The sequence below is a fragment of the Sapajus apella genome, unplaced genomic scaffold, assembly GCF_009761245.1.
Source record: "Sapajus apella isolate SASKATOON/1434 unplaced genomic scaffold, GSC_monkey_1.0 scaffold29, whole genome shotgun sequence".
Classification (NCBI taxonomy): domain Eukaryota; kingdom Metazoa; phylum Chordata; class Mammalia; order Primates; family Cebidae; genus Sapajus; species Sapajus apella.
The window spans coordinates 10,915,733-10,933,082 of NW_022436969.1; the positions used below are offsets into that span (position 1 = coordinate 10,915,733).

The 17,350-nt window shown below is 40.7% G+C and overlaps 1 protein-coding gene and 1 pseudogene across 2 annotated transcripts in view; both read right to left on the reverse strand.

Moving 5' to 3' along the window:
• The window catches only part of THOC1 (THO complex 1), a 57,165-nt gene extending 45,095 nt beyond the window's left edge, over positions 1–12,070 (reverse strand). The window contains exons 1-7 of the mRNA XM_032293244.1: positions 11,965–12,070; positions 8,091–8,164; positions 7,937–7,997; positions 6,617–6,683; positions 2,764–2,882; positions 2,268–2,316; positions 1,762–1,857 (exon numbers count right to left, since the gene is read on the reverse strand). Coding sequence (XP_032149135.1) covers positions 1,762–1,857; positions 2,268–2,316; positions 2,764–2,882; positions 6,617–6,683; positions 7,937–7,997; positions 8,091–8,164; positions 11,965–12,018 — 520 coding nt within the window. The 5' untranslated portion in view covers positions 12,019–12,070. The remainder of the gene's footprint in view (positions 1–1,761; positions 1,858–2,267; positions 2,317–2,763; positions 2,883–6,616; positions 6,684–7,936; positions 7,998–8,090; positions 8,165–11,964) is intronic.
• On the reverse strand, positions 8,171–10,291 carry LOC116561467 (annotated as a pseudogene). The gene has a single exon (XR_004273442.1). The product of XR_004273442.1 is annotated as a keratin, type I cytoskeletal 18 pseudogene (transcript).
• Positions 12,071–17,350: the final 5,280 nt, after the last annotated feature.

Here is a 17,350-nt window from a genome sequence, read left to right on the forward strand (position 1 = left end):
GGGAATTCGTAGGGCTACATCCTCAGGTAAGAATGAACCAATAACTAGAACCTAGCGTCAAGTCTTCTGAATGGTCTAGAGAATCACAGGCCTTAAACTGGGCTGGATTAAGATAATCCTGTACCAGTAGTAGCCCTCTTTAAAGGTGCCTGGTGGAAGCAATGGAAACCCTACTTGGAGAAAGGTATCTATCGTAGGCCTCAAATATCTTTTCAAATGTTAACAGCCAATGATAACCAGACAAACAACGAGGCAAGATACCACGAGTGAGAAACAGTCAAAACAGACAGGAGAAACAGACCCACCAAGACTTATTTAAGGTATTGACATTACCAGATACAGACAATAAAGTAACAATGCTTACCAAATTTAGAAAACTAAAAAAACAATTCTTAAGAAATTATTCAGAATATGGTAGAGAGAGACAAATAGGTGAAAAAATACATAAGGAGTAAAAAGCAGAGGATGCAGTGAGATGGTATAATGGATGTTTAATCGAAGTTCCAGAAAAAGAAAAAGAGGCATACACAATATTTGAAGAGATAATGGCTAAAATTTTTACAAACTAGATGAACAAATTGAATCTATACATTCAAGATGTCTACAATCCTAAGCAGGACAAACAAAAATAAATTTACACATAGATACATCATAATAAAACTAAAGAAAACCAAAGAGGGAAAAAATCTTAAGTGTAGAGAAAAAAATCTAGACTATTTTCAAGAAGTGAGACTGACATCTGACTTGTCAATAGAACAACAGAAGACAAAGTCAAGATTATTTCCCATGACATGAAATCCTATATCTAGTGCCGATCTAGAATCTTTTATCTAATGGGAGGAGGTCAAAATATCAATACTAACAGGAGTTTGGAAGACAGAAAGGAAAAAAAATAAAGAGGAAGTAATGATTTTTAGGCAAAACACAGACCTGCAATGAAGAAAAGTCTAAAAGGGAAAATGATCACAGACAGAAAGCCAGAAATACAAGAAATGGTAAAACTATATTAACCTTCACCACATAAAATAAGTATGAAAGAAAACAACACAGACATAGGATGACAAAAAGAAAGCACATTAAAAAAAACCACTGCTAACATACACTATAGGTCTTTCTACATGCAGGCACTATTGTAAGCTCTTCACATGTTTTAATTCATTTAATCTTCACAACATATAAAGTAGGTGATACATTAGCCCAATATTAAGGAAGGGAGAATTGAAGCAAGGAGATATTAAAATCTCACACATCTGAACAGTCTGGGAAGGAGGAAGGCTCTGGATAACAAGCAATGTCCCATTTCAGGAGCTAGATGGTGGATATACAGTATTTCATTATTACCTGTTTTATGTACTGTTCCATATAAGCATTATATTTCACAATAAAAATTTGTTAAAAAAAAGGGAAATGAAGTCTATATAGCTAAATAGTCATGACTGAGAGAAAATGGAAACACAAATAGGCATACATTACGAAATACAGATACGATGATTTTTATCTACATGTTCCAATGTGATTCAACTGTAAATCATTATTAATAAGCTTTGAACTTAAAGAATTCATGACTTGGTTTCAGGGTTACCTGTATCATATACTACGACTGCTATAACTACTTGAAAGTAAAAGAAAATAAAGCAACAATTTCTATGGTATTTTTCAACTTTTAGAAATATTTTTTCTCATTATCATGACACATTATAATCTATTAAAAACTGGAAAATAGTTCCCTACAAATAATTCATTTAAGGCATAAAAGCTTACCTGATTTCTCAGATAGAGGGAAAAGCCTAGCCAAAAAGAGCTGAATTCGTCCACAGAAGACTGTATTCTGGGATTTCGATAATCTTCTTAGGAGATCTAACAATATAAGAAAATAAATGTTGCACAGAAATGATAATTCTATGTTTATTACAACCATACCTAAAAGTTTCTAAACTAGTTTGTCAAGAGTATTTTCCTAAAGCAGTTCTTAAAATGGGAGCAGAAACCACTGCCCCCAAAAAGTACTATAAATTAGGAACAAAACAAGTTCAACAGGACATGAAAAAGACAAACTTTACTATAACATTTCTGATTTTCATCAATTTTACATCCAGAACAAAAACAGTTTAAAATGAACGATGAATTCTAATAAGTCAGAATGTTAGTTGAAAATGCAGATACTTAATCTATTTTTAAAATGTTATCACTGGTATTTAATTCAACTGCCTGTTTTTCTGGGCACATTTACATTTTAAAAACAAACATTTTATCATTCAATTACTTACCATTGCACATACGTAGTAAATAATTTTTCCCAGCAGAATAGAATGTATTCTGAAATTAAGATGGAAATTATCACTCTTCTTCAGAACTTGTTACACATTCTTCAATAATAAGTCACAGGAAATCAAATACTAACATGCACTGAGAATCTACTATGCCACTTTCACTTTTTTTAAGCAAATAACATTTTCAATGAAATAAAAATATTTTTCAGATATACAAGATAACATGATACTAAGTAATTGTTTTAAACATGTGAAAGTGTAAATTTTCAAGTTAATTTTTACTACTCAAATTAAATCAAATTTTGTATTTCAAGTTTTTCTCCACACATGGTTTTTATTTGGCTCTCCCAAGAGAGCAGTATATGCTTTTTTCACAGTTACAAACTTGTTGGTGATCAGCAATACTAGAAATAAATTTTTTAAAAAATCTACCCTCAGAACTCTGGATCTATAGACAGATAAAATTAGCAGGAAAAGAAACTAAGGCACTTACTGATTTCCAAGTAGCAACATTTTTTTCCACAAAAGTGAATATTGTGTCACACTGATCCAAAGGAAGACAATCCAAAACATCTCCCAACAATACAAAAGGTGTAGATGCGGTACAAATACCTTCAAGTGGAGCACAAGCCGATTTAAAAGTTTAAAAAACTATAGAGTAAAATAGCCTATGAAAAATAATTCTAAAGAAATCTTCAAATGTACACTTTGTTACTCATAACAAGGTTTTAAAAGGACAAGAAATGGAAGCAACCTAAAAGTCCCCAAACAGGACATACTTAAGTAATTTTTGATATGTGCACTCAGTAATGATGATCATAATTCTTGACAAGATCTAGAGCATTTACTATATGTCAGGCACACTAAGTGCTTTACATATACTAACATATTAATCCTTATAACCCTATGAGGTAGAGCATATCATTATTTGTATTTTATAGAATGGGAAAACTGAGACACAGAGAGGTTAAATAACTTGCCCAAGATCATAGAGCCAGTAAGTGGTAGAGCTGGGATACGAACCCAGGCAGTCTGGCTCCACAGTCTGTTTTCTTCACCACTAAGCTATTCAAAAGAATATAATGCAGCCAATTAAAAACGATGGTTATAATGACTATAACAACTTGGAAAAATGCTTATGATATAATGCTAAGTGAAAAAGGCAGGATTCAAAACTGTATGTACATATGGTTATGACATAAAAAAATTATTAAAAGACTATAGAAACTAAACCATTATACCAGATGAATGGCAGTTTTTAAAAGTAGAAGAATTATGAGTACTGTTTTCCCTTTTTCTCATTTCCAAATGTTTTGTAATATTGCTAAATTGTCTTGGTGATTTGAAAAGATTATCTTCAAAAAATAACAAGGTTTGATACTGATTTTAACTATGATTTAATATTTAAAATAACAGTACTGTTTCAGGGGAAAGAATGGAAAAGTAGAAAGTTACTGTTTAAAGAACAACAAAATAAAAATTTATCTTAAGAAAAGGTCATTTAGACTACTCAGAAATACTTTTTTATCCCTACTCACTCTTCTTTCTATTTTAAGGTAATGGGTACTTACTAACACTCATAAGTGTTTAAGAAAATAGCCAGTTAGGCATGGTATATGGGGGGGGAAAATATCTAGGGTGCTCTAAGCCCAAAACGGTATATTAATATAGTATGTCCAGAAAAAGGAAGAAATATTTCCAGCTCTACTCTGCACTAATAAGATCACATCTGGAATGCAATGTGAGGGATACTGCCTAGAAGCAGGGGGTGGAATAAAGAGCAGATTTCAACTCAATACAAGGGAATACACCAGTAACTAGTTCTGTCTAACAGGACTCTAACAGTGAGTTCCTCTAATGAGCATGATTCAGCAGAGCTGGATGACTACCCATCAAGGATATTACAGCAGAGAAGCAGTCTAAGCCAGAGATGAGACTGGACTAGACGACCTCTGAAGTCCCTAACAATACTTAGATTCAGTGATATATATACCCTGCACATCCAAAAGATTTGAGAAGCATACTCTCTGCCCTTAGTTGCAGTATAGCCTGGAATAAGTTAACTCACATTTAATAATTATAGAACTTAAGAAAATTTTCTAGATTCTACTGCCAAAGATTCTAAGTCAGTAGGACAAAGCAAGGTTTGGGAATCTCATTTAAAAACAGATTCACTGGTGGTTCTGATGAGCCAGCAAGTCTGGGAACCACTGGGTTATCGTGTGATCCCCCAAGAGCTTTTACAACCTGTGTCCCAGCTTCCACAGCAACCTCTCTTCTTATCTTTTCCTGGGCTACAGACATCCCTCCCTGGTTCCCACTCCCCAGTTCCCAAACACCATGCTATGTTCATCCTTCCATGGTTTTGTTTACAATGTTGTTTTCTGCCTAAACATTCTTCCTCGTCTTTACCACAGGGTACATTTCAACTCCATCTTTCCAAGCACAGAGTGAATGTCAGCTCATGTAAATAACTCTGATATCTTGAAGCAGGCTTCTTCATCTACGCTTTTGAGGCAAACTGTACATAAATATACTGTAGAATTTAGCACACCCTAACTAGTCACCTTTGAGTGTAGACTATGAGTTTTTTAAGAGTAGGCATTTTTGTATGCTTAAACCAGTAGTGTCTCACACTGAAGAGAAGCTCAGTAAATATTGGCCAAATTGAATTTAACAAAATATATTTATGGATAATTTAAAAAGATGTTACATAAGCAAATAATCTCTCAAAAAGAAAAATTTCCCCTAAAATAAAAATGCATTTATGCCTCTATTTACAGTTTAAGCTCTTAAGTCCTTATCCTTCTTAAAAGTCTCAAGTATAGACTACACTTTGTACAATGTTTTCCATTAAAAACACCAAACACACACGAGAAATGTATAAAGTTAACAAACTAAGGACACACTGAAAATTGTTTCATGGAAACTAGACAAGGAATATTACATTGTGGAACTCACCTAACTATGCCTAATGAATGAATGAATGATTAGGCATCTCGTATAAAAGTTTAACATTAATTTGTGAACTGAAATTCACAAAATAATCTGCCCCTATAATGTGAGACCACTTTTTTTTTTTTTGAGACGAAGTTTCGCTCTTGTTCCGCAGGCTGGAGTGCAATGGCGCGATCTCGGCTCACCGCAACCTCCGCCTCCTGGGTCCAGGCAATTCTCCTGCCTCAGCCTCCTGAGTAGCTGGGATTACAGGCATGCGCCACCATGCCCAGCTAATTTTTGTATTTTTAGTAGAGACGGGGTTTCACCATGTTGACCAGGATGGTCTCAATCTCTCGACCTCGTAATCCACCCGCCTCGGCCTCCCAAAGTGCTGGGATTACAGGCGTGAGCCACCGCGCCCGGCCAATGTGAGACCACTTTTACCCTGCGTGCCAGTTTTTATAGAAGCATCAAAATAACACATTATGTGAATAATGCTTTACAGATTAAAAAGCAGTTTTCACATATATTATCAATTAATCACATGAGTATTGTAACCAAACTGGTTAAAGAAGAATGCTGATAAACTATTTTTTAATTTCTTCTTTCTGCAAATATTTAATGAGCTCCTACTATGTGATAGGCACTGTGTACTATGTACCTTGTTTACCCAGTGCCTCCTAAAACTATCCCTTATGGCCATTTTAACAGGCCCCTGCCCAGTTTTCCTGCCAACAGTCACTTCAAATGGAATCATTCATCCGCAGCTGCTCTTTAGTATGGCACACAATGCCCTCTACAAACGGACCTAACCTGCTTCTTTCCTCACCATTCTCATTGTCCTCTCCTCCTCCTGCTATACACAATTCTCTAGCTATTCCCTTGTTAATTTGTCTAACAAACTCTTCATACCTCACATTCTAATTCTCGTGTTCCTTTCTAAAATCTTTCCTGATTCTTTTAGACTGAAGTTTAGAGAGCCATGTTGACTCTACTCCCTCTAACCACACTTCATTACCACTTCGACCACAGTACTTACACCGTAGCAAGGCACACATACATTTCTCCTACTAACTCCATATGGCCAGGGGAATATGTTTTATTCACCATTAAATCTCCAGGTCCTAGCTCGGTACCAGGCACATAGTAGATGCTCAATAAAAATTTACTGAATGAACAAAACAACTGGAGAACAAAGAAAGTGCCAAAATGTGCACTGTATAATAGAGACGAGAAATAAGAGTGAACTAATTGAATTGGGACAACTTCTTGGCAAAGCAGGAAGTCAAGCAGAACTTGAAGAATAAACTAAATCAAATAGGTGGAGAAGTATGGGGAGAAGACATTTTAAATAAAGCATGTCATGTCCAAGATTACTTTGAAAAACAAAACAGAACCATACTTACCTTCAGTTACTCCCCCAATAGCAAGAGAAATAATTGCTAAAACGTTTTCACATGATGAATGATTTATCTACCAACAGAGGAGAAACAATTTAATTTAGGTGCAGGAGTCCAGACTAACTCGATAATAGTTAAAACATGTACTCTGACATTAAATTGACTATCACAAATACGGAATACAGTATTTCTTATGGAAGATAATATTTTCTAATACGAAGTTACAAAAATTTAACACTAATATATAGAATCAGTTGCAAAAGTATGTCAAGTAATAGGTAGGTGACTCACTCAAAATCCAATGGTCTCAGGAAAATGGTTAGAAGATGAAGGCTACAAGCTACTCAAGGACAGAAGTGCTGAAGCCATAACTCAGCCAGTGGTACAGGGGAAAGGCAGGGCTAGGGAAACTAACTACTAGTGCACCCATGCATCTGAGGGAGGGTTTTAATGGAAGGGAGGTAGTGCTTAAGTTCTATAAAATCATAATAACCAGCATTTACTGAGTGTTCATTAAGTGCTGTTTCACACAAAGATACTGAAAGAATGGTATTTCCCCTCTTACAAAAGAAACTGAAGCACAAAAATGGAAAATAACTTGCCCAATGCCTCACAATGGAAAAGTGACTAAGTCTGAAGAAAAGGAAAGAATTATTTTTGAACCAGACTTGTCTGAGAGGAAGGGACATCGTATTTTGGCCAATAGAAGCGAGTCTAGCTTTTGGGGACCCAGCCTTTGCTTGATCAAGAATAAACTGCTGAAACTTTTCCTTTCATTCAGGTGCTCCATTATTGGTAAATAAATTCAGATTTTTCATGGTTCGATTTCTCTACTGAAGCTGGGGAGGCCTTAGTTATTTATGTAAGCTTACTGATGAGGAGGATGTCACAGGAAAATGCGGGAATGGAATCCCAGCTCCTAAGCTAAATATTCTTGAACTAGACCTTTCACGCCACTACAGGATATGTCACTGTTTATAGAGCAAAGCGAGAGAGCCCACCTTCACCTCTAGTTCTTCCTCACTAAGACTTCATGCCAACTTTTCTTCTCACTTGGAGAGGGCTCCTGTCATTTATTAAACCAAAACCTGAAAATGTACCTGTGGTATCTAAATAATTATGACAGAACTCATATAATGTCATCAAGTCAGCTTTTACAAGGCAGAAAGCTTAACCTGTAGAAAAAGACGTTTAAATATCCATTCTAAGAAAATAAGCAATTTTTAAAATCTTTATTTGCTAAAAAAAAAAAAAAAAGCAATTTTTTAAAATAACATGGTTTACTAATTTGTCAGCAAAATTTTAACAATGGAAAAACATACTTACAATTTCTTCTTCTAGAACACCTCTGAAAGCTTGATCAAGGGTACATTTTTTTTCATTTTCACTATTAAAAACAAAAGACATCCTCATTTTTCAAACAGCTCAGGGTTTGTATAAAGATTCAGGCGAGTATTTTTCATAGATATCAATGCCTTACCTGCCAGGTACCTGGCTGAAGGTACTTAACAATGGCTTGATGTTTTTGATGTTCAAGGCCTCTCTGGTAGACTTCTAGAAAAAAATTAAAATGGCAAATCATTGTAACAATTTTGCTTGTTATTTACTGAAAAATATATCATTCATTGATAGTATACCTTTTTTTTTTTTTAACCTCTGAACTTTTCATTGGCCTCCCACTCCCTAAAGGGTCCCCTGCTTCTGCTGGCCTCACGTCTCAGAACTCTGGTGTTGTTGGTCTCAGACACCACTTTGCCATCCACTATCCGGCGGGTGGTGGTCTTTTGGATGGTTTGCATGGAGTTGCTGCTGTCCAAGGCATCACTAAGACTGAAGTCCTCACCATCTTCCAGCAGGCGGCGGTAGGTGGCGATCTCAGCCTCCAGCTTGACCTTGATGTTCTGCAGAGCCTCGTATTCCTGGGCCTGGTGCTGTCCCTCTGCCCGGGTCTGTGTCATCTCTGACTCCAGGTGCAGAAGGATCCAGTTGAGCTCTTCCATCTGCAGGGCGTAGGGGGCCTCCATCTCCCTCAGGCTGTTCTCCAAGCTGATCTTCATATTTCTCATGGAGTCCAGGTCGATCTCCAAGGACTGGACTGTACATCTCAGCTCTGTGAGTGTCATCTCAGCAGCTCCAACCTCAGAGGACTGTGTGGTGACCACTGTGGTGCTCTCCACAATCAGCTGAGTCCAGTACTTGCCCAGCTTCTCTCGGTTCTTCCGAGCCAGCTCGTCAAATTGAGCCCGGATTTCTGCCATGATCTTGGTGAGGTCCTGAGATTTGGGAGCATCTACCTCCACAGTCAACCCAGAGCTGGCAATCTGGGCTTGTAGGCCATTTAATTCCTCTTCATGGTTCTTCTTCATGAAGAGTAGCTCCTCCTTGAGAGCCTCGATCTCTGTCTCCTGCTGCAGCCGAGTGACATTGGTGTCATTGATGACCTTGCAGAGACCATGGATGTCACTCTCCACAGGCTGGTGCATGGCCTGCTCTGTCTCATACTTGACTCTAAAGTCATTAGCAGCAAGACGGACATTATCAATCTGCAGAACGATGTGGGCGTTGTCCACAGTATTTGCGAAGATCTGAGCCCTGAGGTCCTTGATGGTCTTGAAGTAATGGCTCTAGTCTCTGATCTGGGGTCCCTTCTTCTCCAGGTGTTCCTGGATTTTGCTTTCCAGCTTCCGGTTCTCGGTCTCCAGCTCCTCACTCTGTCCAGGTAGGAGGCCAGGTGGTCGTTCAGGCTTTGCATGGTCTCCTTCTCGTTCTGGATGCCTCCCATTCCTGCCAGACCTCCGGCCATCCCCGTGGCTAGGCCCCCGACCCCCATGCCGCTCTGGAAGCTGGTGCAGTGAGACATGGAGGTGCAGGAACCAGAGCCCCCGGTGCCTGCATAGACGCTGGCCGCACTGCTGACCGGCCGGGCGCCATAGCTTGGCACCCAGACGGAGCCCACGGACCGGTAGTTGGTTGAGAAGGTGGAGCAAGTGGTGAAGGTCATGCTGGCCAGGGAGGAGAGCAACAGCACAGGACTCAGGCTTTGCCGACTACCGATAGTGTATCTTTCTAACTAAAAAATGCTTATACCTGGGAATAATTACCTATCAGTCATTCTCTCAGTAATCCTTATTCCAATGCCAATTCAATTCCAAGTAATCATACAGATCCTCGTCACTTTAAATCTAGCAAAAGCTTCCTCACTGGACGTTTTCATTCTAGTTTTCCCTCCTACTATCTGTTTAAATATCACATTCATAAGAGTATTCTGCTTAAAAAAAAAAAAAAAATCTCCAAATGGCTCCTTAATTCCATGTTTTGATTTTGAAGCTTTATAGCTCCCTGAAGGTCCTTGATAATGTTATCCCAATCTACCCAACCTTATTTTCCAATACTCCCTAACACATAGTTTGCACCAGCCACTTTTCATCATTTTCTATTAAACTCATTCTAGTGTATTCACACAGCCATGTTGTTCTTCCTATCTGTTCGTCCAAATTCTATCCATTCTCCCACACCCATGTCAGGTCTTGCCTTCTCTAGGTATCTTGTTCAGTCCCTGACACGTAGCACTGAACAACACTGTGCTGACAATCTGCAGATTGTCTTAATCATAACTTAAACACAAAAATATTGTAAAGTCATTCATTCTATGAACACTCACATACACTTAGAAAGTCATCTTATTACCTCACAGGAATTAGACTTATCCTGGATGTGTCCATTCCTTGCTCTGCCACTAACAGGCTCAGTAATTTGGGGCCTATCCCTTTATCTCTTTGTGCTTCATTTTCATCACCAGTTAAATAAGAGAGCTGTTGTAGATTTTTACTACCAGAAGTAGCTATAGTGGCATCACCTAGGAAGCTGGTAGAAATGCAGAATCTCAGGCCCCATTCCTGAGTCAGAATCTGTATTTCACAAGAAGCCTGGGAAGCGGTTAATCTCCAATTCAATGATCCCTTTTTTTTTTTTTTTTGAGACAGAGTCTCCCTCTGTTGCCCAGGTGGAGTGCACTGGCACCATCTTGGCTCACTGCAACCTCCGCTGTCCAGGTTCAAGTGATTCTCCTGCCTCAGACTCCCAAATAGCTGGGATTACAGGCATCCACCATGCCCGACTAATTTTTGTAATTTTAGTAGAGACGGGGTTTTGCTATCTCGGCCCGGCTGGTCTTGAACTCCTGATCTCAGGTGATCTGCAGGCCTCAGCCTCCCAAAGTATTGGAATTACAGGCGTGAGCCACCGCAGCCGGGTGCTAATATGATCTTGAATAGTCCTAACAGTTACTCTTAGCAGGCTTTCAAAGCACCAGAGATTGCAGCAAACTGCACACAAAACGATTATAATGAAATATGGAAAATATAATCCATTAAAAAAACACACCTCACACTGTATTAAAAAAAAAAAAAAAAACCTGCAAACAAGAAAACTAATTACTACAAAGAATCAATTTTTCTTTCACAGAATTTTCATCCTGGCATCCCTATAACTACCCAAGCTTAGCTGAATATCTGAGTAGTGGAATGCCATGAAATGTTGATGCAAATGCTAGAGACGAACAGAGTCAAGAAACTTAAAAGTGTTCTTCATACTTATTTGCTGTGACGAGCGACATAAAAAGAATAGAGGGTCTAATGTCAGAAAGACCAGTGAAGTCACAACTTTTGGGGGAGTATCAGTTTCTATCTCATGTACCAGGAATATCAACTTAGCCTATTTCACAATGTTACTCTAATAGTTAAATGAGAAAGTGCTCTGTCAAGTGCTTCCCAAATGCTCAAAACCACCATTCCACATTGAGCAAAAATAAAACAACATCTGGTTACCCTTCCCAAGGTGATCTATCTACCTTTTCCCGTTTAGGATCTCCTCATCGATCTCTTCGGAATGAGATACCGAGGGTTAGAGGGTGGTGAACACACGGCGGGAACATCACTTGGCAGCTCAGAAGACTGGGGCGGGAGCCAGGTCTTTGGACTGAAACCACTTCCACCCTACCCTTCAGCAGCTCCCCTTCTACTTCTGGAGACACCTGCCCCGCTAAGCGAGCTGAGGGGCTGGCCCGACCAGAAGCAGTCTGCAGGCGGGCTCTCCACGCGGGGTGCCCAGGCACCCAGAACGTGGGGCCCGGGGACTAGCCGGCGGGTGGGCGGAGGCGGACAGACCAGCCCGCAACGAAGAGGCGGGTAGGGCGTCTTTCCCTACCCCTCAGCCCCCGACGGGGCCGAGAGCGGATGCTGAGGCGGACACGCTTCTGTCTCGCTCTACCCCAGGGCAAAATTCGAGTAATTTCAGGGAGAAGAGGGCAAAGCATAGCGCCGGGTCGGGCCTGCGCCCTCCCGCCTACAGCTCACCGTAAACCGCGTCCGCGCTTCGGGCAAACTGAAGAGCGGCGGCGTCGGAGACATCTTCTCGGCTGCGCGTGCCCGCCACGGAGCTGCGGCGCCCGCCGATGACGTCAAGCTGGGAGCAACGAGACTGCCTCCTCTGAGCTCGGCTAGAGCGGCTTGTGAGCTCCTGGCGGGCGAGCTGGCCGTGGGGAGTTTCCGTGGCTACTTAGTTCGATCGTTGGGGCCTTAGCCAAACTATGCCAAGTTGGGGTTCTTGGGTACCCCTTGGGGTGAGGGGACTTGGGCGGCCTCGGTCTGTAAGCTCTACGCTCCCGGGCGTGGAAGAGACTGGCTGAGCACTTGCGTTTCTGTGGTTTTCCTGGTTTGGGTAAAGCAGGTAGATGGCTGCTGGTTGCGGCTAACTGGGCCGAGCGAAAACGAAACCCAAGGCAGATGGGTTATCTGGGGAAACGGCTGGGGCAGCGGTCCTGGGCCGTCGGTCATCGGTCATCCGCGGAGCTTAAGATTCGGAGTGGTGATAGGGTCCGGATGTATGAGTCTTGTGGCTTAAGGGCTCTGTTCCCTCTTCTCCGAAATAGAAGTAATATCTATCTCACAGAGCTGTTGAAAAGCTCGACTGAAATAATGACCGCAAGTGTGAACTGTAAAGCAATGTAAGAAGTATTTATTATTAAAAGGTTTCTACTGAAAGAAAGAGATCTAGGAGGAATGCAGTGCCCCGTGCTGATTGGAAAACGCGTGGCGCTGCGTCCTGGGACGAGGCGTCCCTAGCAAGCCGTGTGAGTTACACTGTGAAGTAAGCACTAACTCAGACTCGGGTACCTTTCTCTTATTCCCTTACACGTATATCTTGTTACCCTCCTCGAGGTCTGTAAATTTAAAACCCTAAAACTCCCACAACTGAACAGACCCCCTTGTGGCCAAAGGGACGCCAGAAAAATCTTAACAACTGACTTCCCAGGCATAACGGGATGGGAGGTCAGACGGACCTGGTTATACCCTCTCCCTTTTGTGATTTGGCGGAGGCAGGTGACTGGTCTTAACGTTAAAATAGAGGTCAGGCGCGGTGGCTCACACCTGTAATCCCAGCACTTTGGGAGCCCGAGGCAAATGGATCACCTGAGGTCAGGAGTTCAAGACCAGCCTGGCAAACATGGTGAAACCCTGTCTCTACTAAAAATACAAAAATTAGCCGGGCTTAGTGGCACGCACCTGTAATCCCAGCTACTCGGGAGGCGGAGGCAGGAGAATTGCTTGAACCCGGGAGGCGGAGGTTGCAGTGAGCCCAGATAGTGCCATTGCACTCCAGCATGGGTGACAAGAGTGAAACTCCGTTTCAAAAAAAAAAAAAAAAAAAGCATAAAACTGACAGAATTGACTCCATGACAGTGATACCAGATTATAAACAGGACCTAAGCCAATGGGTTAAAAGTCATGCATCCCTACACTTAAGGAATAAACTATGTTCTCACTATGCTGCAAAGATTTTCTAAAGCAGCTAAACAAACACTGGCCTCGCAGTATTAAAACAATTTGCAGCTCATCCACCACCAGACACTCACAAACTGTTCCACCAGCCATAACTACAGCTCTCATTGATTTCAGTAACTTTCTTCTGATAAGAAGATCGCTGACCATGGACTAATTCTGGCCAGTTTACAGTGATTACATGCTTCCATACCTTCCTGTCCTGAAAAGAAGTCTTGATGTATAGGACCTAATTGTAATACATTTAAATGTTAAGTTTCCACCCCAAAGTGAATATGGGTTGTATGTTAAATATGCATTTTTAATATGCATATATCAAGATCACCGTTATGAATATTCACAGCTGCTCCTCTAACGTTGAATATGTATGTTTAGTCAACCTGTTAAGCCTAAAGCTCCTACCTCAACTCCTCCTCTAAAGTGTATCTGGTCTTGGTTGGATGTATGCTTCTCAGCTTGCACAATGGCCACCTTGCATTCATTTAAGAAACAGAGTCTCTCTTCTAAATCTATAGATCTTATGATTTTTAGTTAACATATGCAATAAGAATACAGGAAGCTAAGGAGAAGAAAACTACAGAATCTTGCTCCTAAGTGGGACTTGTGAACAATAATGACTACCTGAAACATTGCAGGCTTTTTAAGAATCAGCAAGATCAGGTTTGGTTTTATACATTAAATTTACAAATTGGCAAAATAAAAATGATTTAATTCAGAATTATACTTTATCTGATAGTAATTGTTGTAATAGGATTATCATATTACAGATGACTATTTATCATCTGGAATACAATTAACAGCTTAGAGGGAAATACATTTTTTTTTTCATAAGAGACAGGATCTCATTCCGTCATCCAGACTGGAGTGTAGTGGCTTGATCCTAGCTCACTGTATCCTCAAATTCCTAAGCTCAAGTGATCCTCCTGCCTCAGTCTCTTGAGTAGCTGGGACTAGAGGCTTGTGCCACCATGCCCAGCTAACTTTTATTTTTTTTTGTAAGACAGTGTTTTGCTATGTTGCCTAGGCTGATCTTGAACTCTTGGGCTCAAGTGATCCTGCCTCAGCCTCCCAAAGTGCTGGGATTACAGGCATGAACCACTGTGCCTGGCCTGGCACTTTTCTTATGTTACTTCTATTCCTTAAAACAATGTTGTACTTAATTACATATTAATGAGGATATAGCCTCATTGGCCCTAGGTCACATTGTTAGAGAAAGCTGAGTTTGCGGTTTGAACCTAGCTCTAATCCGAAAGCCTGTATTTTTCTCAAATCTTAACTCTTCATGGGCCTGTTCAATATTTTAGAAATTATTTCCTTACAATTAATTGGATAAGGGCAAGGACCATAGTGTCATTAATAACAAAACATAGGACGGGCGCAGTGGCTCACACCTGTAATCCCAGCACTTTGGGAGGCCGAGGAGGTGGATCACCTGAGGTCAGGAGTTTGAGACCAGCCTGGCCAACATGGTGAAACCCCATCTCTATTAAAAATTCAAAAATTAGCCCAGCGTGGTGGCAGGTGTCTGTAATCCCAGCTACTCCGGAGGCTGAGGCAGGAGAATTGCTTGACCCTAGGAGGCAGAGGTTTCAGTGAGCCAAGATTGTGCCATTGCACTCCAGCCTGGGCTACAAGAGCAAAACTCTGTTTCAAAAAAGAAAAAAAAAGACATGAGGTTTTTTTTTTGTTTTTTTATTTTTTAAGTGTGTAATAACATCCAGAGGGCAGACATCCAATAACATGTAACATTTTCACTTACATATTTACTGAGGACCTGTTTTTCCTTTTATGCTAGCTGGTGAGGTAAGATGGACGAAGGACTGCCTCTCTGTTAGGAAATAACTTGCATGAGACAATCTAGGATGGATGGTTTAGATCAGTTCTAGGCATTCACATCTTCATTCCTCTTTTTTTTTTCCTTATTGTGCCCTTACTTGAGTTCAGTTTACTGTTGGAATGGTGAGATCTGGAAGGAAAGGACTAAGGAGGCAATTTAATCTGTTTTTCTTCTAGTTCTTATCCTGACTATTGTCCAAGCAGAAGGAAACTTTTTGCTCCATGCTTACCAGTCAGCCACATTAGAATGTTGGATTGCAGGTTTGGCTGGTTAATCAATTAAGTGGATTGAAATAATATTTATTTAAAGGGAACTGATGTTCGAGTGGCAAAGCTGGATAAAAAGAATGAGACTCCTGCATTGAGAGAGGAATGAAACTCAGAAGAATAAAAATGGAAAAATCGCTGGGCACAGTGACTGGACTGCTTGAGGCCAGGAGTTTAGGACCAGCCTGACCAACATGGTAAAACCCCATCTCTACTAAAAATACAAAAAATTAGCTGGGCGTGGTGGCTGTACCGGTAATCCTAGCTACCTGGAAGACTGAGGCAGGCGATTCGCTGGAACAGGGGAGGCAGAGGTTGCAGTGAGCTGAGATCACGCCACTGCATTCTAGCCTGGATAACAGAGTGCAACTCTATCTCAACGAAAAGGAAAAGGAAGACACTTTGTATATATTCTAGAACTTAAATTTTCTTGGAAAAAGTAATTTTCATGAAAACTATGTGGAGAAGCTATATTTTTATAGCATAGTGGCAATTTTCAAGCATTTTATGTTGTTGATAGTGTACTATTAGTTCAACATATTGAGTCCTTGCTATCTGCCAGGCAAAGGTATTATTGGATTATATATGTAGTACTATTTTATTATCTTGCAGGTACTGTATATATCATTATCTAGCATATATTGTAAAATCCTGTTTGGTGGACTCGATTGGATCACACAATGAGCATAATTCAAGGTGAGAGCTGGAATAGTGGGTCCCTTCTTGCCTGGACATGCCCAGCTTCCCTGCGGGGTTCAGCGAGGGATTTGCCTGAAATTATACCATTGTTTGGCTTGTTTCCCTTTCCTGTCCTGTTTTTCTCTCTCCCTGAGAGCATTACCTTAACAAATCATTTGCTTATGAATTCTCACCTCAGAATTTGCTTCTGAAAATCCTGATTGTGTTCTTTTGGGTCTACATAGAAGCAGACACCAGTACATTACACCATACATTAGATGTGCAAGAGATTTACTGTGGAGAGATCAAGAGCAGAGAGGACGAACTTGCAGACAGCAGTGCACATCAGACACTCACAGAAGGAGAAAAGGAAAGAATGGGGATTGGGTAAGAAGTTTCTGGGTATAGTGCAGTTCCAAGAAGGGGCTGCCTTTGTAGAGTCCTGAGTTTGTCAGAATGGGCCTGTACTAGTACCTCTGCCATCCTCATTCATTGACTAGGGCCCTCACATAGCCTGGCCTTGGTGCAAATGTGGTGGTGGATCCAGAGGGTATCAACTTGACCTGTCAACTGTGGTCCCCACAGCAGAAAGTCAGCTGAAAAACGAGTAGAGCATTATCATGGCTACCACACTGCCCTAAGATACTAATAATGTAATTTTTTATTTATTTGTATTCAGAAAATATTTTGTTTATTCTCAACAAATATATGTGAGCCTAGCACTGTGAACAAAACAGAGTTACTACCCTGATGGCACCTTTATTCTGTGGGGGAGCAGCAGGGTTATTTGTTTGTTTATTTATTTATTTATTTTTATTTTTATTTATTTATTTTGAGATGGAGTTTCGCTCTTATTACCCAGGCTGGAGTGCAATGGCGTGATCTCAGCTCACCGCAACCTCCGTCTCCTGGGTTCAGGCAATTCTCCTACCTCAGCCTCCTGAGTAGCTGGGATTACAGGCACGTGCCACCATGCCCAGCTAATTTTTTGTATTTTTAGTAGAGACGGGGTTTCACCATGTTGACCAGGATGGTCTCGATCTCTTGACCTCGTGATCCACCCGCCTTGGCCTCCCAAAGTGCTGGGATTACAGGCGTGAGCCACCGCGTCCGGCCTATT